The 22,265-nt window shown below is 35.8% G+C and overlaps 1 protein-coding gene across 2 annotated transcripts in view; it reads left to right on the top strand.

The window, feature by feature from the left end:
- The window catches only part of Col4a1 (Collagen type IV alpha 1), a 41,280-nt gene extending 23,687 nt beyond the window's left edge, over positions 1-17,593 (top strand). The window contains exons 5-28 of one of the 2 annotated variants that reach the window (XM_076772023.1): positions 2,343-2,577; positions 2,614-2,731; positions 4,116-4,250; positions 4,331-4,438; positions 5,169-5,390; positions 5,609-5,797; positions 5,918-6,034; positions 6,121-6,285; positions 6,563-6,865; positions 7,057-7,431; positions 7,919-8,125; positions 8,237-8,405; positions 8,486-8,613; positions 8,724-9,162; positions 9,245-9,594; positions 9,965-10,231; positions 10,318-10,489; positions 10,604-10,849; positions 10,978-11,343; positions 12,129-12,344; positions 13,214-13,585; positions 13,771-13,942; positions 14,559-14,673; positions 16,580-17,593. In XM_076772023.1, the coding sequence (XP_076628138.1) occupies positions 2,343-2,577; positions 2,614-2,731; positions 4,116-4,250; positions 4,331-4,438; positions 5,169-5,390; positions 5,609-5,797; positions 5,918-6,034; positions 6,121-6,285; positions 6,563-6,865; positions 7,057-7,431; positions 7,919-8,125; positions 8,237-8,405; positions 8,486-8,613; positions 8,724-9,162; positions 9,245-9,594; positions 9,965-10,231; positions 10,318-10,489; positions 10,604-10,849; positions 10,978-11,343; positions 12,129-12,344; positions 13,214-13,585; positions 13,771-13,942; positions 14,559-14,673; positions 16,580-16,837 (5,444 nt within the window). In that variant the 3' untranslated portion in view covers positions 16,838-17,593. Of the gene's footprint in view, positions 1-2,342; positions 2,732-4,115; positions 4,251-4,330; positions 4,439-5,168; positions 5,391-5,608; positions 5,798-5,917; positions 6,035-6,120; positions 6,286-6,562; positions 6,866-7,056; positions 7,432-7,918; positions 8,126-8,236; positions 8,406-8,485; positions 8,614-8,723; positions 9,163-9,244; positions 9,595-9,964; positions 10,232-10,317; positions 10,490-10,603; positions 10,850-10,977; positions 11,344-12,128; positions 12,345-13,213; positions 13,586-13,770; positions 13,943-14,558; positions 14,674-16,579 lie in introns of both variants that reach the window. The other variant, XM_076772016.1, reaches the window with a different exon arrangement.
- The last annotated feature ends 4,672 nt before the right edge of the window (positions 17,594-22,265 follow it).

Below are 22,265 nucleotides of genomic sequence, written 5' to 3' on the forward strand. Positions count from 1 at the left end.
AAATAAATTGTTCTATCTAAAGAGTCCATATTGCACTTTTGCACGAAGAAAAATTATACTGTCGAAAAACAGTCCCCATCGGGGAATTCAACTTTTTCCTGCATCAGTTTCCCGTATTTCCCCTCAGAAATGAGCCTCGACTCGTCCTAGTTTCTAGAATCGTCTAGCATACTGTAATAATATACTTCAGAAACAGAAAATTTAGATTTGAAAACAAGAATTTATAATTTACAACTTATCGTCAGCGTACGATTCTTAAAATATTTTAATAATTATGAAAATAGTTTAATACTATTTCTGCCAAAGGCGCCAAAAGGTGTATAATTTAATTATTTTTCATGTTTAATCATATTTCTTCAAGAACAGTACGATTATTTGCATCTAAATGTTAAAATTGAATAAGAAATATTACATGTTTACCCAAGGAAATAAATTTTAAACGTTATAAAAAAAGAATCGATCTTTTTTAACTCGTTAAGATGACATACCCCGCGTTCATCTCTCGTTAAGGGAGGTAACTGAAAATTGACAACTGTTAGCTCTGTTAGGCTTGATTGCATTGCAGGCGAAATTGGGAGACATTGAGAATCAGTGAAACAGATCGAAATGTTCCACTTGTGTTTGTTTATTCTACAAATTCCAAAAACGATCAAAACTCAAAATAATATACAGGGTGCTCAGCCACCCCTGAGAAAAATTTTAATGGAAGATTCTAAAGGCCAAAATAAGACGAAAATCAAGAATATCAATTTCTTGACTGAGGCTTCATAAATAAGTTATTAAAAAATTTCAAATCATTCTGAAAAAATTATTTCCGGTTGCGGAGGTCAATTACAATTATTTTTGGTGAATATACATACCCTTGAAATCCTACCCATTTTCGAGAAAAAAATTCAAGTAGGTATTGAAATTTTTAGACAAAATTAAAAAATTTCAAATCGTACTAAAAAAATTATAGTTACTTACAGGGGCCAATTACAAGCATTTTTGGTCATTAGACATACCCTCGAAATCCTACGTACTTGCGAGAAAAAAATTCATTACCGAAAATCTAATGTGACGGCAGAAATGGTTCCCCGAAATTTCATGCGAATCTTTAAAATGTCATAACTTCTAAACGGATTGGACGATTTTAATGTTTAAAAAAGCAAACTACGCGTATTTTGGTGGGGAATATGTACAAATCGCAAAAATATTCGAAAAGTTGGTCCTTGACCCAGCAAAATGAGAAAAACCCCATAAAAATGGTCCAATTTTCAAACAGCCATAACTCCTATAATTGTGAATATATTTTAATGAAATTTTTTTCTGAAGTAGTGCTCATGGGTACCTACAAAAAAGTATTACACAACTTTTCTGTAGGGCGTCAAACAAAATTATTAAAAATCAGAAACGAATTTTTAAGAAAAATCGACAGGGGTAAGCTGCCTAAATTTTTCGACGAAAAAAAAAATTTCAAATCGTTCTGGAAAAATTATTTTCGTCTGCTGGGGTCAATTACAATCATTTTTGGTGATTACACATACCCCCGAAATCCTACCCATTTTCGAGAAAAAAATTCAAGTAGGTATTGAAATTTTTAGACGAAATTAAAAAATTTCAAATCGTACTAAAAAAATTATAGTTACTTACAGGGGTTAATTGCAAGCATTTTTGGTCATTAGATATCCACTCGAAATCCTACCCACTTCCGAGAAAAAAATTCTGTAAGGGCGGAACTTCAGGGGTTAATAACTTTTTAACGAAGCCTCCATCAACAAATTGGTATTCTTGATTTTCGTCTTATTTTGGCCTCTAGAATCTTCAATTATAATTTTTCCCAGAGGTGGTCGAACACCCTGTATATGTAGACTTCCGTTTACAAATTGCATAATTCTGGTATGGCAGCTCAACTTTAAAATAGCAAAGGTCGATTTGTTGATAACGTTACGCTTTATTATATATTCACCAGCAATCATCAGTCCATTTTTTTTTTTTGTACGTTCAACACCTTTTTCTTACGTATTTCCTCTTCCATATTTTTAAACTTAATTTACACGTTTTGGAGGCAACCTCAAAATCAAAACTGATCTAATTTAAATTCATTTTCTTTAAGATTTCAACTTGAGGATTAATTTTTCTAGTTTCATAGTGGCAAATCCTATTATCCAGAGCTTTTAAAAACTCCAGTGGAACGTAATTTCTTGTTGAAAATTCACGAAATTAAAATAAGCAACAATCGATGAAATTAAAGAAATAAAATTATAATTATCCTTGCAATGTATATAAAATACTAACGTAATGGTTGAAGTGTTAATGATAGATTCCTTAAACGACGATCTTTTTTTTTTTTTGTTAAAAAGGTGGAAACCGAACGCACAGTTACGGAGGAGAACAAGGTTCTGTGGATCCTTACAACCAAGGATCCGGTGATCCATACAATCCAGGTGCCGGTGATCCATACAATCAAGGTGCTGGTGATCCATACAATCAAGGTGCCGGTGATCCATACAATAGATCTCCAGGTTATGAGAACACTTATAACAGAGGATCAGGATCGGGATCGGGATCGGGCTATGGCTCTAGAGATCCTTATGACCGTGGAGATCCTTATGGCCAGGGACAATCTTATGGCCGTGGAGATCCTTATGGCGGCAGCTATACGGCTGTAACAGTAGGACGAGGTCCACCGCCAGGTTGCAAGGGATCCGCATGTTGTGTGCCAAAATGTTTCGCAGAGAAAGGATCCAGAGTAAGTATTCGTAACTGACCATTCCACTCGAAATTGGATGCGTTTTCAGGAGTAACGTTTCGAGTTTTTCTGAAATTTATTGGGCAAAGTGACCTAATCTCAGAGTCGACTAAACTTCAAAATGGATAAAAGCTGTTATATCAGTGGTTCTTAACCTTTTTTTTTCAATGTTCAGAAATTGCATACGAGGAACACCAAAATCCTCCATCACTTTTTTAGTTTCTAAACTTTTGGTTTTAAGACTATGTTCGTTTATATTGAGTCAGAACATAGTTACGTACGCCCGTGATTTATGAAATAATCTGATAATAAATCGTTAAAATTTTTAATTGAATTTACATACGATCAACATTTGAAAGAAGAAAAGTTTCTTTTTAAATCTTGACAATCGTTCATGCACGCTACAAATGAAATACTATATTTATTTCATTTGATCAATTGATTTTACAACTCTGATATATTTGTGATATTAAATCTCTATTTTTTGATTCGTCCAATAGAAAGTAACTCATTGCACTGGTATCTGTATTTTCAAACAACTGATTCTATTCGTGTACTATACCTTCTTTTCATATTTTACAGTATTTATTTTTGTACGAACAATGTTAAACGAAAGTATTTGTATCTCTCGTATGGTCGATTAATTTTAAACGAATTACAGAATTAATTTAATAGAGGCAAGATCGCCGAACAATTACGATTTTTGTTTGCATTCAACGATCTCTGGCGACCAATTGTAACTTTTCCCTGGAAAGGCATTCACTTTTTACAGAACGAACGTGATTGAAATACGTATACGTCGCTTTAAAAGGAAGTTACTTTTTGATTAAAGCATCAATGGCTGAAAAACAGAACGATCGAGTGGAAATTGGTCGGAAGTAATGAACGGAATTGCAGGAAATGATGATCTAGTGAAAAGTGATCGGGAAGAAAAATTTTCCCTCGTATTCACGTTAATTTGTAACAAGTTTATTAAGAATAATTTAATTCAATACGAAATATTTCATTAACATTTAAAGAGTCACGATCAGGTGCTTTGGAAACATTATCTACGTTAATTATGTACATTTAATTAAATTCCCTGCTCAAATTACATTTCCTTCTTCTTCTCTTCTGTTCTGTTTAATATTCAACATACAATTAATTATTTCGTGCGTTATTCGAGCGTAAATTAAATTTGAAAATTTATAAATAACGATAATTTTGAAACAGAAATTCACATGTTCCACTATTTGCTTGTTTTCAAAATCGTTATTGCCACCGCGTACTCTGCACAATTTCAAACGTATATTTAAATTAATAATGCCTCGAGAGTAATTTTTCCCAACTGTCGTCCAAACACTGTGACGTAGAGCAATTAATCGAACACGATCTACGTATACAGGGTCCGCCAGGTGTGATGGGAATACAGGGACCAAAAGGACAAATGGGATTTCCCGGGGGAGAAGGTCTCCTAGGACCCAAAGGAGAGAAAGGTGATCCTGGCTCTCAGGGACCACAAGGACCAAAAGGTGATAGAGTAAGTATATCGGTGTTATTCATGAAACAATCCATGTAGATTGTTGTTCGTAACCGTTCTAATTGCGTCGTGTCCCACAGGGGAAAATGGGTATGCCTGGATTCCCTGGTATAAATGGTATTCCTGGAGTTCAAGGTCCGCCAGGAGCTGCTGGTCTTCCTGGTCGAGACGGATGTAACGGAACAGATGTACGTACATCGCGTATAAATAATCCTGTTACTGGACAGATATTAAAATCGATAATTAAACGGAGAACCATATTTTCTTTTCTCTGCCAACTTGTAGGAAAATTATATTAAATTAGGTATGTACGTAATTAAGAGCTTACTTTGTGTCGTAGCGTTGTTACATTGCAGTATGTATAAAGAAAGCAATGAATAGATTTATATTTAGACAATTGTTAGGAATAAATTTCAAACGTTGTAACGAACTATTTATTGTTTTTGTTTAATGTGAAGATAACTTGTAAACATAGTGGGGGAACAAACTTATATAATGTATTATACATGAAGCAATGCAGAGACTCGAAGCAACAATAATTATTTGAACATAGGGCTTCGTTTTCATATTTTGCACTCTAACACTTAATCATTCCTCTCTGTAAATATTGTACACTTTTTATTTTTAATTTATCTATACGTGTGTAATTTTGTTCTCGGTAGTAACTTGTTATATAATGTAAATATTTTCTGTCCAATTTAGTAAACTCTATTTTTATAGTTTTGAAGAAGGCCACGATAAATTACTTGTTAAAACAATTGATTTGCAATATTAAACAATACATCTAATATTATTAATTTATATTTACAATACTACGGTTATGCATGTAACGCATTATGATTTTTGGATGTCACTGAAAGTATATAGAATTTTTATATTTTGAATGCTATATTGAATTTAAGTTTTCTTGTCGTTTAGGGTGAAACAGGTCGTGACGGTATTCCTGGAGAACCTGGTCCTCGTGGTTTACCAGGTACTCCCGGTCCCAAAGGAACCAAAGGAGAACCGGCATTCGCTGGCCCTCTCCCTGTCGGTCAAAAGGGTGAACCGGGTATCGATGGTGTGAGAGGACCTCCAGGACGACCTGGACCTTCAGGAGAACGTGGAATACCTGGGCCAAAGGGCGATCGTGGAGCTTACGTGAGTACCGTGATATTACAGTACGGTAGCTCCTTGATAAAAGGCCACTTTTCAACCTCGATAAAACGTACGTGACTATTTCCACTATTTTTCTTCTTGTAAAGGAGGAACCAGTACGTGTAATACTAATATTTGTTATCTTTTTGGTTATACCTTCATAAGCTATATATTTACCATATTTTAAGATATTAATTAAAGAAAATATTAAATTACCGTAGGGTATGCCCGGAATAGCAGGTCCAAAGGGTGAGAAGGGGCACATGGGTCTTGGATTTGAGGGTCTCAAAGGTGACAAAGGTCAGAAGGGAGAAATAGGACCTCCTGGTGTAGCTACACCTCCATGCCCATTCGTAACCATAACGGAAGTGACTGGGCCCAGAGGCGACCAAGGAGAAAAAGGAGACAAGGTATAGCGTCGAATATAAATACTCACGTTAATACTCTGACAATACGTTAAGTTCATTCTTTTGTATTTCTCCAAATTATTAAAATATAATTAAATAAATAGTTCCCATATTTCCATATAGGGTGAATTGGGAGAGAAAGGAGCATCAGGTAACGACGGTACGAAAGGAGATCATGGTCCACCTGGAACTTCCGGCTCGAAAGGAGAAAAAGGTCTACCAGGGCCACCAGGGGAACTCGTAAGTTTACCAGAAATGATTTTCACTTACTAATTAAATAAAATTCTAACGGAATATAAATTGATACGAATATTCATTGTATTCAGGGTCCAGACGGTTTCCCCGGTCCCCCAGGACCACCTGGACGCAAAGGAGACAGAGGTTACGATGGTTTGGATGGACTTCCTGGTCGACCTGGTTTGAAAGGGGAACCAGGACGAGATGGAGTTAAGGGTATGCCAGGAATTACAGGTCCACCAGGTCCACCTGGAGTAAGTACTATTTATGAATTATAGGAATCACATTTTTCATACCTTGACAGTATCCTTAAAATATTCATAGTTTTTTAAAGCTTTATTAGAATGAAACTAATGTCACCACACTATAACCACAAGAAATTTCAACGATATTTCTAGAGAGGGGAAACTGGCGTGTCAGTTGACGCGTTAAAGTTTTTGAAATTTAAATATATTTTCTATCAAGGTTTCTACGTTACTATGTGTGTCTTTTTTCTTATTCAGCGATATTAAAAACTGATTGCAATCTTAGGGCGGCAAAGGCTCACCAGGTCCACCAGGTCCAAAAGGACAGCGAGGATTCCCTGGTCCTACTGGGCCACGAGGCGCGGATGGATATCCAGGAGATCCAGGTCCTAGAGGCCCAATTGGTCCGGTGGGAGGTCCCGGTGAACAAGGCATCCCTGGCCCTGAAGGTTCACCGGGTGAGAAAGGATCGAAAGGAGAGTCTGGATTCACAGGATTCCCAGGATCTCCAGGGCCCCGTGGTTTTGACGGCCCACCAGGCCCCGTAGGTCCTCGAGGTTTTCCAGGAGACAAAGGATTATCGATTATGGTGGGTATACATGCTAATAAACATGACCAATAATAACAACGTTCGTCGTCCATCAGTATAATAGAAATCCATGGAATTTTTTCAAAGAAAATTTTTATTTTGTTTTCAAAAATATATTTTACTTTACCTTACATTTGTACAGTTTCAATATTTCGAGAATTTAAAATATTTTAAAATGTTTATTCATAAAGGGTCCCAAAGGAATGGACGGAGCGCCCGGTTTGGATGGAGAAAAGGGTCTGAAAGGAGAACGCGGTTATACAGGACCACGCGGACTTCCAGGCGATTCCATGGACGGAATTCCAGGATCACCAGGTCTGCCTGGTTTACGGGGAGAACCGGGAACTCCCGGAAGAGACGGTATTCCAGGATATGCAGGAGAACCCGGTGAAAAGGGAGAAATGGGGGGACGCTGTTCGGAGTGCTTGCCAGGACTCAAAGGGGATCGCGGTTTGGATGGTGCTCCTGGATTGATTGGTCCGCGAGGACCTCCAGGAGAACGGGGATACCCTGGAGAAGCTGGTTTGGATGGGATGCTTGGACCGATTGGACCTCCAGGCGCACCGGTATATTTAAAAATTATTAAAATAAATCAAAGTAAAATTTCAATTTGTTCACTGCTTACTTAGCCTACACAATAGTTTTCCTTGATGAGGTCTCAATGATGGTGTAAAATAAATTAAAATAATACTTAGTCAAGCGATTGATCCTACAGAGTCAATAGAGATTATATTGAATAATTCAGAATAAAGTGTCACAGAAATAAAAGACAAAAAAAATACATTGGAAAGATAAGCCAAGAAATCTTAATACGGATATCGTGTACTTAAGAGGCTGGTTACAAGATTATTATATTCATTAGACATTTGCAAATTGTCCACACTGTTAACTAACATTTTAGGGTTACCAAGTTGAAGTAATATTCAATTCAACATATTAAAAATCAAATGTACTATAAATTTCGTATTAGATAGTTGTTATATTGGTTGTATTAATTTATACAGCTACACATTAGATTGTATTTCAAGCAGATTTTAATTATTCTGTCGACAGGGCAAGGATGGAATTCCTGGTTCACCAGGTGCGCCAGGATCACCCGGCGCACCGGCAACAATTACGTGGTCTAATGTCCACTTGGAAAAGGGTGAGAAAGGCTTACGAGGATTACCAGGGAAGATGGGTCCACCAGGCCCAATGGGTCCTAAAGGCGATAAAGGTGCTCTTGGATTCGAAGGATTCCCTGGACCTAAGGGTACTGCTGTAAGTAATAATTCTACACGCCTAGCACTAAAGTTTCAAGAATAATTTTGAAATTTTATTACCATATCTTATAAACTATGATTAGTTTAACTTTATGTCTGACACTTTTAGGGTGATCGCGGTTTTCCTGGACCAGACGGTATTCCTGGAAGGCCAGGTGTACCTGGACGTAAGGGAGAAAGTGGTATCAGCGTGAAGGGAGAACCCGGGGAACCCGGTCTGCCAGGTCACCCCGGTCTGAAAGGTGAACATGGATACTACGGCGACAAAGGGGAACCCGGTAAATAAATATCAAAATTAACATACTGTTTAAACATATGTAGATTGTGTGAATTACTTTGTTGCTTGTGCATTAAATAGGCGAATGTCCACCGTTTAACATTACTAAGGGCGTGAAAGGCGCTAGAGGACCTCCTGGTGAGAAAGGAGAACCTGGACCGACGGGAATAGATGGAATTAAGGGCGAAAAAGGTTTACAAGGTTTTTCGGTAAGTGTTTATGTAAATTGATAAAACGGTTAAATGTCATCAAATGTGCCCCAGTTCAAATTACCCGTGCTGTTTAAATATCTAAATATAACATGATTTGATGAAATTAGGGTCCGTCTGGTCCTCCAGGAGCAATCGGTCCTCCCGGTCCAGTTGGACCGCGAGGATTGCCTGGTCCTCGTGGAGATAAGGGCAACATGGGACCTATGGGTTTCCCTGGAGAGCCTGGCCGCGAAGGACCTAGGGGATTCCCCGGTGCACCAGCTCTTAAAGGCGACAAGGGAGAACCTGGAATATCGGTCAAGGGTAGTCGTGGTTTGAGTGGTCCTCCGGGAATAAAAGGAGAAAGGGGTCTTCCAGGACCACCAGGAAAGGAAGGTCCTTCTGGTTTACCGGGTTTACAAGGATATGGTGGAGAGAAGGGTGATACTGGCGAGTCCGGAATGAGTGGTTTGCCCGGTGCACCAGGAGAGAAAGGAGACACTGGTACACCTGGACCACCAGGACCTCCTGGTATAGCAGGAACACCAGGCTTGGATGGAAGCAAAGGTACGCTGGAATTAAATTCCACGATTGGCGAGAACCTTTTGTTGAATACTTGAAATAAACTCATCAAATTTATCGTGTATAGGTGAACCGGGATTCCCAGGACAACCTGGTAGGGCAGGCCTTTCAGGATTCCCCGGTACGAAAGGTGATCGTGGAGCAGTAGGTATCGACGGACCAAAGGGATATCCCGGAAGAAGAGGCTTGCCAGGTGCACCAGGTAAACATGGTATAGAGGGTTTACCTGGTATGAAGGGAGAACGAGGTGAGAAAGGTGCTGCTGGTTTCCCTGGACTACCTGGAATGGAAGGAAAACCTGGACGTCCAGGTCTACCTGGACCTAAAGGAGACGATGGTCCTCCTGGTCCTATAGGTCTAGAGGGCCCTATTGGATTGAGTGGGCCTAAAGGTGAACAAGGTCCAGCAGGATTTCCTGTAAGCATATTAACAAAAAGCTATCAGTACCGATGATTTAGTATTAAAACAGTGGGTCTTAATCTTTTCTTTTATAGTTACACATTATACTCTTATAGTCTTCTGTTAAATTTCTTAGATATAAAAAGTATGCTACATTGGAAACTTAAGAAAGCTTCTAGTTTTTCAATAAGACATAATGATAACTTCAGTTACACAACAATTACAATTAACTTACAATTAATATTTTTAATTTCCAGAAATCTATGTACGAATCTCATTAGGGTTAAGAACCACTGTCCTAGCGTCATATGGGGATTGAATTCTACTTTGCCTAGTATACTAATAATTTATTGAAACATTCACTGGTATTTTTTCTTGACTTCATTAGGGACGTAAGGGAGAGTCGGGTCGAGTGTCTGAAAAAGGTCAGAAAGGTGAGCCAGGAGTACCAGGAATCCGTGGTCCTGCGGGTACTCCGGGTAGAGATGGTGTCGATGGTGTGAAAGGAGAACCTGGATTACCTGGTTTTGGTCGAGATGGATTACCTGGCCTGAAGGGAGAACCTGGTGTGCCAGGTGTGGATGGCTTACCAGGACTTCAAGGACAAAAGGGTGACAGTGGAGTAAGAGGGTTTACTGGGCCTAAAGGAGACTTGGTACGTTCGAGTAAAATAATTAAAAAATTGCGAATGTTGTTCTTTTAAGGCGATCCACAATTCATCGATTCTGTTGATTATAATAGGGACCACCGGGTGGACCGGGTGAACCGGGTACACCTGGAATCGATGGATTGCCTGGCGAACGTGGTGACGTTGGACCACCTGGACCTGTCGGTTTCCCTGGTTTGAATGGTGAAATGGGACCTCCAGGGCGTCCTGGACTTAACGGTATCAAGGGAGACCGTGGCATCCCAGGTAAGAATTAAGACAAAGAGTATCAAGTCATAGGAGTATTTCTTCTTAAACGAAATTACCAAACGGATAATTTGGTAACAATGAATTTCTAATAAATAAGAACTATTTGCAAAGGTGCTCTTGGTCACCCTGGTATTTCTGGTGCACCCGGAGAGAAAGGTGATCGTGGACCACCTGGACCAACGATTAAGGTTAAAGGTGAGAAAGGTGAACCAGGTATTCCTGGACTAGCAGGTATTCGTGGAGAGAAAGGGGATCGTGGTTTGGATGGTCCTCCTGGATACACTGGCGAGAAAGGAGATAGAGGTCCACCAGGTCTAATGGGAAATCCAGGACCATATGGACCTCCTGGACCTAAAGGTACGTTTTTCTATTTTTTATTTCTTGTTTCATACGTTATCAAATATTATTTAAATATTCGAGTGGATAGAGATTTAATCCAACGTGTTAAATTTCGTTGTATTAATAGATGAAATTTATTATTTCAGGTGAAACAGGACCACCCGGAATTGAAGGTGCCCCAGGGTTAACTGTCAAGGGTGAAAAGGGTGTGCCATGTTCGCCTGGAAAGCATGGACGAAAAGGAATAGCAGGACGACCAGGAGAGAAGGGAGAGCGAGGGTTGCCTGGTTTGCCAGGACACAAAGGAGATAAGGGACCTTACGGACCTGTTGGTCCACGTGGTGAGAAAGGTGATATGGGTCTTGCAGGGGCTCCTGGTTCACCTGGTCGCGATGGAAGTCCTGGTTCTGAAGGAATTCCGGGTTCACCTGGTGAAAGAGGCCTCCCAGGAGACACAGGGCCACCAGGGTTACCAGGTCTTCAAGGAGAGAAGGGAGAAACAGGATTCCCAGGTAAATAGTGATAAAAGTAGAATTACTTTCGCTGTACACAAAATTCCCCATCAATTCTATCATCAATTTCTTTTTTTTAAAAATGCATATTTATAATTTGTCTTGAATTGGTGTTATAAATTAATCAATGTTAGATACCCAGAAATTCACAATTCTATGGATTTGTATGATTAGAACCAATGTGTGTGTGTAGAATATAACTCGAATTGCAATATATGTACCCTGATCCATGGAATTGTCACATTTTGGGCAGTGAATATCAATCTTTAGATTTGTTTACCCACTTAGTATGGTTCACCAAAAATAAATTATTCGTACTTGTTTATTATATGTATTTGGCAAGATCAGTGACTTAAATATTTTGATACCACTCGGAGAAATAAATACAAAAGTAAAGAAATCACTTTCACCAAATATATTCTTAATGTTTTTTAATGAAGTGATTTTTATTTTAATTTGTAAGTGTTCAGAAATCATTTTCCTAATGTATACACTAAGTTATGTTCCATCAAAAATACTTCAAATCTATTTTTAAAACTTCCTTATATATCCAATAATTTTGAAGATAACATTGACTGAAACTTTGAAACGTAGTTTTGCCATTTAAAACTTGAATTTCCACTCTTATTTTTTATCATTCTGCACGCCTACAACGTTTCGTAACAGAAATTCGATTAATGTTTTATGAAGATCGAAGAATTATATAATATTTAGTAACAGATATCAAATTGTGAAACGTACTTTGAATAATTTTTTTAAACAAATTCCTTTTGTTCGATTCACAGGTCTGGGTGGTTTTGACGGAGCACCTGGAGAAAAAGGTGATAGAGGTTGGGATGGTGTGAATGGGGCTCCTGGAGCACTCGGAGAAAAGGGTGATAGGGGATACACTGGTGCAGTAGGATTAATGGGTCCCGTTGGTTACCCTGGTCCAAAAGGTGAAAAGGGAGACGATTGCATCGAACCACCAATGGGACCGAAAGGAGATCGCGGATATCCTGGTACGTACTGCAGTAATTCCATTTGTAAAATGTCAAAGAAATTGAATTTCAGAAGAGCAAGCGAAACTTAGCATACGTTTAACATTTCACGTAGAATGGAACACTTTTTCCATGGTTTAGACTATCCTTTGCACGAATGGATTAATACTATTCTTAAATTTATTTATTTCCAACAGAATTTCAACAACGTTTAATTACAAAAATATAAAATAATCGTAGGGGTAATTTAATCGCTAATGACCAAGAGATCGATGCAAAGTAAATCATAATTAAATAGGAAAAAATTGTTTTTGTATTTTAATAAAAATTTGAATTCATACAAAAAAAAAAAAAAAATGAAAAATATTCCATAAACGCCAAATTGTTATTAAAGTACAAATATTTTGAAGAGTATTACAAACAATGTTTCAGTATTTGTTTTCGGACGTCAGTTTGGAAAATTGCGTGTATATATATATGTTGATTTGAAAACTTTACATCTATATATCTCAAAAACAATAAATTTTCAGGGAAAATATTAGATATAAAACTTTTTCAAGGTTATTCGGTTAATTTTGTTTTTTTTTTTTTTTTTTTAAACAGAAATATATATTCCCATTTACGAATTCTTATTCCATAGAGAAAACGAAGAAACTTTTGCGTGGGACGCTTTTCTATCAAATTGTTTGTTTCGCCACTCCCAAAATAAAACTTGTAAATGAAGTTTTCTTATAATACCAGTTTTACTATAAAGTTTTCAAATTAACTAAATGTGTTAAATAGCGTAGAATAATTTTTTATTTTTATTCGTTGACTGTACCTTAAGTTGGAATGTAAATTTCTTATTTAAACACTGTATTAAATATAGTATTTAAATACTTGTTTTACAGGCCTTCCCGGTCCAAACGGACCAAAAGGAGACAAGGGACTTCCGGGACCAGAAGGACTGCCTGGATTGAATGGATTGAAAGGTTCACATGGGCTTCCAGGACCTATAGGACCAATTGGTTTCCCAGGTCCTCGAGGAATCAATGGTAGCCCTGGACTCCCAGGTCCTGAAGGACCTGTAGGTGTTCCAGGCTCTCCAGGAGAACCTGGAAGACCCTGCGAAGCTGTAACCGGTGATCTCACTGGTATGTTGTTGGTGAAACACAGCCAAAGTCAGTCGTTGCCAGTTTGTGAACCAGGACACCTCAAGCTCTGGGATGGATACAGTCTGTTGTATATGGATGGCGATGAAAGAGCACATTCGCAAGATTTAGGCAAGTATTACAAATAAAAATATATAATAAAATTCCTTATACTTATTACTTAGTATTTTTTTATAAAACTTGTACACCCATGTTAAAAGTTCGAAGAATCAGCGATCAACGTAATTTCGAAACTTACACGCGTCACAATTTTTCTCGTGCTGGTACAACTTATCTAATAAATTATCGTGAAACAGGTTCCGCCGGTTCATGCGTACGTAAATTCTCGACAATGCCCTTCCTCTTCTGCGACGTGAACAACGTCTGCCATTACGCCAGCCGCAACGATCGTTCTTATTGGCTGTCGACCAATTCTCCAATTCCCATGATGCCTGTCGAGGAGACGGCGATAGAAGAATTCATCTCCAGGTAAATCGAACATCAAAAGAAAACGGCGAGAATGTTTGTTTACTCTAGACCATCGAACACTTTAACGCTTTGACGGCCGCTGTCACGTATACGTGATTCTACAGTCTCGATTCGTTCAGTCATCATCGATTCAATTTATTACATTCGTTCAGGTTAATGTTTTATCTATCTCTACATTTCTAACTCATCATTTGGTCTATAATCTCACTATAGAAATACTATACTACACTCTAGATATTATAGGCTGCCCATATCAAAACAGTTCATCGAGTTAAATTCAAAGAAAACTTCAATTTTTACAAGTTCACATTTTGTGATGAAAGTTCCTGAGGATGTGGAAATATTTAAAAATATTCTTTTTAAATTTATATTAATATACTTGTTTAATGGTGAAATTGTGTAGAGCTAATGTTTGAATGTTTATAAAATATTGAATTTAAAAATTTAAAGTTGGAAAAGTAGGTTTTATAAATTGTTAGAAAGTAAATATGATACTGGTGAAACTATTCATCTGATACAAGTTGTATTTACTCAAAGACGCGTGATCTTAAATTATTATCACTGCTTTGCGTATTTAATACTATCAATGATTAAAATGCACATTTTTCTTGCACAGATGCGTGGTGTGTGAAGTTCCAGCGAACACGATAGCTGTTCACAGCCAATCATTGAGTATTCCAGAATGTCCGCATGGATGGAATGGTCTTTGGATCGGATACAGTTTCGTTATGGTACGAAAATTAATTTTCCATTCAATCGAAAGCTTTAAATTCCAGTTCAAATTTTACGAGAACAATCAATATCAAAACCAGTGATTTCCAAACTTTTTAGGGATTTTTTTCTTATACAAAAAACGTATAAGTTTCTTAATCTCGACATTTTGCATAAAATTGCGAAGTCATAATAGTGCATAATTCATTGTGTTTTACAAATGTTGAAGATTTTTCTCAAGTGAAAATAATCAAAACTGACAGAGTTATATACAGGGTGTTCGGCCACCCCTGGGAAAAACTGTAATAGAGGATACTAGAGGCCAAAATAAGACGAAAATAAAGAATATCAATTTGTTGATGGAGGCTTCGTTAAAAAGTTATTAACAACTAAATTCAAAAATTTCAAATCGTTCTGGAAAAATTATTTTCGATTGCGGGGGTCAATTACAATCATTTTTGGTGAATACACATACTTCCGAAATCCTACCCACTTTCGAGAAAAAAATTCGAATAAGTGCTGAAAGTTTTGGGTGAAAAAAAAGACTGTCGAATCGTCTTGGAAAAATTATTTTTAGTTGCAGGGGTCAATTGCAAGCATTTTTGGTCAACAGACATACCCCCGAAATCCTACACAGTTTCGAGAAAAAAATTCCTTACCGAAAATATAATTTCTGGCCAGAAATGTCTGCCCGAATTTTCATGCGAATCTTTAAAACGTCATAACTTCTGAACGGATTGGACGATTTCAATGTTTAAAAAAGCAAACTACGCGTATTTTGGTGGAGAATATGTACAAATTGCAAAAATATTCGAAAAGTTGGTCCTTGACTCCGCAAAATGAGAAAAACTCCATAAAAATGGTCAAATTTTCAAACAGCCATAACTCCTACAATAGTGAATATATTTCAGCGAAACTTTTTTCTGAAGTAGAGCTCATGGGTATCTACAAAAAAGTATTAGACAACTTTTCTGTAGGGCGTCAAACAAAATTACTAAAAATGAAAAAGGAATTTTTAAGAAAAATCGACAGGGGTAGGTACCTAAATTTTTCGGCGAAAAGAAAAACTTTCAAATCATTCTGGAAAAATTATTTTCGATTGCAGGGGTCAATTACAGTCGTTTTTGGTGAATAGATATACACCCAAAATCCTACGCATTTTTGAGAAAAAAATTCATTACTGAAAATATAATGTCTGACCATAACTGTCTGTTACCCTGAAAATTGAAAAGTTTCAAATCATTCTGGAAAAATTATTTTCGGTTGCGGGGGTCAATTACAATAATTTTTGGTGAATAGATCTACCTCCGAAATCCTAACCATTTTCTAGAAAAAAATTCATTACTAGCGGAACTTTAAACATTAATAACTTTTTAGTGAAGCCTCCAACAACAAATTAGTATTCTTGATTTTCGTCTTATTTTGGCCTCTAGAGTCTCCCATTAAAATTTTTCCCAGAAGTAACCGAACACTCTGTAGATTCTTGTTTACAAATCTAAATTTGTTATTTCTAAAGTACATTATTACAGTATGCTAGACGATTCTAGAAACTAGGACAAAAGTTCATTTCTAAGGGGAAATACAAGAAACTGATACGGGAAAAGGTTGAATTCCCTGATGGGGACTGTTTTTCAACAGTATAATTTTTCTTGATGCAAAAGTGCAAGTGCAATATGAACTCTTTAGATAGAACAATTAATTTTTCCTTATATATGTCAATTTTCTCTTCTCTATTGATTATTTTGCATCTAAAAAATACTTACAATTTGTCCCAGTTTCTAGAATACCCTGTATACGGTTGCTTGGTCGGATAAAATTATCACCCGTCCAACTCTAACTAACGAGGGATCACCATATTAGTTTTCGAGTCTTGATCTTCTTCTTCAACAAAAAATTTCTTGTTTAATTTTAATAATACCATTTTAGCACACGGGTGCCGGGTCCCAGGGTGGTGGACACTCGTTGTCCAGCCCTGGATCCTGCCTGGAGGACTTCCGAGCGACGCCGTTCATCGAATGTAACGGCGCGAAAGGACACTGCCACTATTACGCGAACGAGTTCAGCTTTTGGATGTCCACGATCGAGGAGTGGCAACAGTTCCAAAAGCCCGAGAAACAGACCTTGAAGGCAGGAACCCTTAGGTCCAGAATTAGTCGCTGCCAAGTGTGTATGAAGAGCACGTAGACTCGCGAACGCGCGTCTGTTCTTTGCTCTCTGTCTGTCTACTCATGGTTTTTCTCTGTATTCTTCTGTCTTTTTTTTTTACTCGACAAACATTATTACCGATAACTAGAATTGTAAATGAAAAAAAAAAAGCACAGATCAAAGTCTCGCGAACGAAAAGGGAGGAACGATCGTTCACCGGACTCTTCGACAAGAATTCTCACCGGTGATGTCGAAATAAAGAGAACAGCGAAGCTTCTTCCTTCGTTTCTTTCGTACTCCCCCTTGTTCCGGCGCATACATCTTGCCCTCATTATTTTTTATCCCCCCGTCCCAGTCACCCTCTATTGCTCCCACTTCGTGTCCCCTACGTTCCTCTTGCCTCCTTCACGGATTACTTTTCTCATCTCTCGCTGGACTTCTCTTGTTTTACTGCCTTCCTTCGAATTTCCCGCGAGCGCCACCCCCGTCACGCACCCCCCCGTACGCCGTAAGTTTTCTTTTTCTATAATTATTCAAACAAGTGCCTAGCATACTATTTTCTAGCATGTAAAGTAATATATATATATATATTATATATATATTTATATCTCGTTAATGTCGTATGAAAATTAAGTTTATCGTACTACCATCGGACACTGCCCATATCCAATATGGCACATTTTACATATTGTATATTAATATAAATGAATCTAGCCTGGTAATCGTGTCAAGCCAAATATTTAAGTGAGTAATTATTTTGCTACGTAGCTAATAAAATTCTATTTTCAAACTTCACTCGTTTTATTCTTTCGTCGATCCTTGTCTTTCGACCATTCCCGTTAAGTTGGCACGTTCGATTCGCAAAAATACAAACTTCGTTTCCGAGAATGGGGAATTTGGATCTCGAAATGAAAATATTGTGAAATTATTAATAAAAGCGTTATATTAATAAATATTTAAAATAATTAATTTTAATTTAATTAGTTCGAATAATAGAATTTCTTATATCGTAATATTGTGATTTAATGTCCGACAATTATTTCGCCAATATTTGTAATGTAATATAATTTAAATAAAATTAGAGCAATTTATGTTTTCTGTTATGTTCCCATGCGCATGTAACCCGTATCACTAGCGATCTGCATCGATCTATTAGCATATGCAGTTTTTCTAGCCTCGAATCGCGAGTCTCTCACCGCGATCACGATATTACACTTGAAATTGTACCTCGAGTTTCCCGAGCACAAATACGATACGTCAGCCACGATGGACGTATAAGAGCGGCTACTGCACCAGTGAATTGTTCCTGGATATCTGTTTTTCAATCTCGCTATACCACTCCGGTACAGGTGTCACGAATAGATCGTATTCTTTCTGTTTTCCTCTGTTTATCATTGATTTTCACTGAACCCTGGCCACCTGTTTCTACGGAGTACCTATTTCGACCATCTTAACTCTGCTATTTTTTACTTCCGAACGAAAACAGTTAATTCTTAAGTTTAAATGTTGATAAATTCGAATAGGATTCATCAATTTTAGTTACAAAAATAATTACAAAGTCAAATGTTAATTTATGTAGTTTGCAATTGTTTAAAATCAAAGTTTTAGTCTCGTAAAATATTTTGCAGTTTTAGAAAATTACTTATAATTTAAAATAACGGCAAAAAAAGTGAATGTTCGATTGGTATAAATTTTGATGACTTATTTTACAATGGTAGAATAATATACAAGGAAACAGCGTCAATTTTGTTTTAAGTGCTATTTATTTAGATTATCCATAGCTCGGAGTTAATTTTTTTCAAGATGGAGGACAGAAATTCTACCAAACGAAATTACCTGGAATACAAATTTAAATGATGCTTGAAATTAGAGTATATACACTGACCATCGAAGATTTCCAAAAATTATCAAAATGGTATTTGTATTTGAGTTATCGAATTTGTGACAAACAATTTCTATGTTTTTGTTTATATTTTCCGAAGTGATTGAAAATGCAAAAACAAATATAGATATTTTACACACCGTTTTTGAAAACACAATATAGACCTAAGTTCATAAGAAAATGAACTGAAATTTTCAAAATATTCTATGTGACATTTTAATTTGAATTCCACAATCTTATAAATTTTCTGTTTTTATTTATGACTGGATTTGAAAACGACAAATAAATAAACGCTGCAAATTATCAGCTGATTCAAACAATTTTGTTGAAACAAGTTTGAAAACGTTTGACGTTTAATTGAATTTCATACGGACAATTTTCGTCGATCAAAATTACGATTGGTTTTACAGTGTTTTTGAAAATGTTTATCAAGGGAACAATACTGTTTCTAAAGCATCGACATTTTATTGATTGAATAAGCTTAATGGCGTCTACATTCGTCGATGCGTTCGGATGGTCGAAACGAAATTACCAATTCAAATAACAAGCTTTCCGTCCTGAAAAAGCGTAAAACTTGATCTTTTCCAGTCGGTCTGGATTTTGCATATATTTGAAAACTTCCAATTCTTGGCTGGATTTGATCAGGCTGGATAGATCAGATTGTATAAAGCAAACAGTGAGATGTAGTTTGTATTTGCTTTTCATTGGAGGTTTTGTGTGATGGAATTCAATTGCTTCAATGGAATTCCTAGCTCGATTGTTTTAATATTAACATCTTCTTTGAAACCGTACGTAGAATTAATATAATAGTTATTTATTCAATTCGTGTTAATAATTACATAAAATCAGAGTCCCAAGGATGAAACGTAAACATACTTTGACAAACACGCGTTGGGAAGAATTCATTTTAAATTGAAGAAAATTTATTCAAAATTAAATATTCTCAACCAAAATATTTAATCAAAAATAAATTTTTTCTATCATTTAGTAATGTTTCTAGGAATATAAAATAATTGAATAATAATTTAACTACTAGGTTGTAATAAATGATTCTTTTGATTAATATCGAATGTCGATATTTTGTTGTTTCGTTTTAATTATATTATTAGAAATGCTTCCGTCATTATTCTGAAATTTCCATTTAAATCGTTGCGATTTTCAAAAATTCTCGCCTGAATTAATACGTATTGTACCTCGTCCAAGATCGAAACTATCCCTGTTCTTACTATTGTTTTATTTTTATTATTGATGTTGTTGTTCTTTTGGTGTTATTATTATTATCAACATCACTATCATTATTCTGATCATCATTGCCATCCTCATTCACAGTATCATACTGTTGTTCTTACTACTGTTTTATTTTCATTATTATAGTTGTTGTTTTTGTCGTCGACGTTGTTATTATTGTTATACAAGGTGTCCCTGAAAGTCATGCACAGAAAAGTGTAAAATATGATTCATATGTGAGACAATTTGGGGCACGTATCTAGCGAAAAGGTTTCGAAGATCCTCTGTCCCGTAACCAATATTTTCAACGTGACGCAAAACAACAATCTTAACGGTAAACGGTCTACAAAATAAACTCGTGTACTTTAAAGAAACACGCAAGAAATGCTGATTATTGCGAAAATACAGAATTTCGATTGGAGGCTCGAGGACGAACGAACCGGTCGGATTGGTCGACCAGCTTCCACACCTTCTTTCATAGTTTATTCAAACGAATTCGCTGTTTACGTAGCTCAACAGCTCCGATCATTCTCTCGTATCGTGATCTTGCTGTCGCGCTTGAAAAGTCAGGCGATTGGCCTTGTGTTTGCTTTGAAAGCTTTGCATCACAAATAATATTGTTTATTCGCCTTGTGTTCGCCACTTACTCGCACTTGTACAACTCCAATTTTAATCTATAAACGTAAATTACTTGTAAAGTATCAGTATTAAGTTTAAATATATCCTAAACTGATAATTTTTTAAATAATAAACTAAATAGATTAGTGTATTATAAAACGTATGTTTCCATTGTAAAAAATCAAAGATAACCTTTGTATAACTAATTAGATCAAATTATGTTTTACTCAAAACATATGGATACGTTCAGTTGTAAAATTGATTGAAAGTCAATTTTTACAACTTTATACTTTCACTTGTAATTTATCTTAAGCGATTAATTCGTTTTTGAGATTTTCTGCTTAAACTAAATTATTAAAGTGAAAGAAATTTATATTTACTTCTTTATGAAAAGAGAAATTCAAGAACTGAACAATAAGTCTTCAATAATCACAAAGTATGTTTATACTGTGAAAAACAATTTGAGTTATTCTAGTTGAATAATAATTGTATATAATTAAAATATTATCCTCAATTATTTAAACCTTAATAAAACATTGATCTAGATAGAAGAATTCTCTTATTTTTCAGGTTTTAGCTCTTGTGCAACTTTTCTGATATAAATTGATCATATTGCGTTGCACTGGAATTTTAATTTTATCGATAAATTTACATTTGCATTAAAACTGCATGACATAAATTCAGATTTTCCGTGGACAGATATCGACAACGCTTTTATCTGGATACGAAATTTCAAATAACAAATAAAGTAAACAATTTTTGCCGTGTTATTTGTTCAATAAAAAATACAATCTGAACTACGAAATAAAAATAAAATTATATTAGGTTGTTACAGATCTTTCTGAGGGTTTTTGAGTCCAATATTTTTATTAACCTATTGATGATAAAAATATGTAAACATTCAAATAATTATAACAAATTTATACGCATTGAAACAATTTTTAATGTCATGTCCAGTCTATGAAATGATTTCTATTAGATTTTTGCAGGGGTTTTTGAGAATCTTGTATCCACATTTTTTGTTAACCTATAGTTGATAAATACACATGTAAATATAATTGAAAATCCCAATATCATATAGATAATTATTACTGTTTGGAGTCTATATTTGAGTCATCTTCGGAACTACAAAAATAACAATTTTAATCAAATTATTATTATCTGAAACTCATAAATAAAGAAGGGAAACAATAGATAAACATGGTCGAATCTGGACAAAACTATGTATATAATTAAAAGACTAATTACATATATAAGAGGATAGAAAGCTTAATAAAATTATAAGTGTTGAAAACTAATTAATTACGAGAGAGTAAAATAGAGAGAAATATTATTTGTAAATTTAAAAATTTGAAAAAGAAGAGATGATTCAAATATACAATCGAAACGTTAATAAAAATATATTTGTAGAATATTAAGATTTCTCTTTATTTATTTTGTTCGCAAATAACTCTTTACAAATACTTGTAATTACCGTAATGAATCAAATAATTATAAAAAATATGTTCACAGAAAACACTCTTAAAATTCTCCTTCCTTTTAAATATTTTTTTAACGTATTTAACCTCTTACAAGCAAATATTTACACTGCATGCAGGTTAACAGTTTCAATACTATGTTTAAAATGACGTGTTTTCTCGATGAATAAACAGGTAATAACCCGATACGAATCAATATCAGTTGTTATTTTCCGTAAATTATCGATCAACGGTCGATTTTTATTATACACGAGAATCGTTA

This window comes from Colletes latitarsis, chromosome 1 (assembly GCF_051014445.1).
Source record: "Colletes latitarsis isolate SP2378_abdomen chromosome 1, iyColLati1, whole genome shotgun sequence".
NCBI lineage: Eukaryota > Metazoa > Arthropoda > Insecta > Hymenoptera > Colletidae > Colletes > Colletes latitarsis.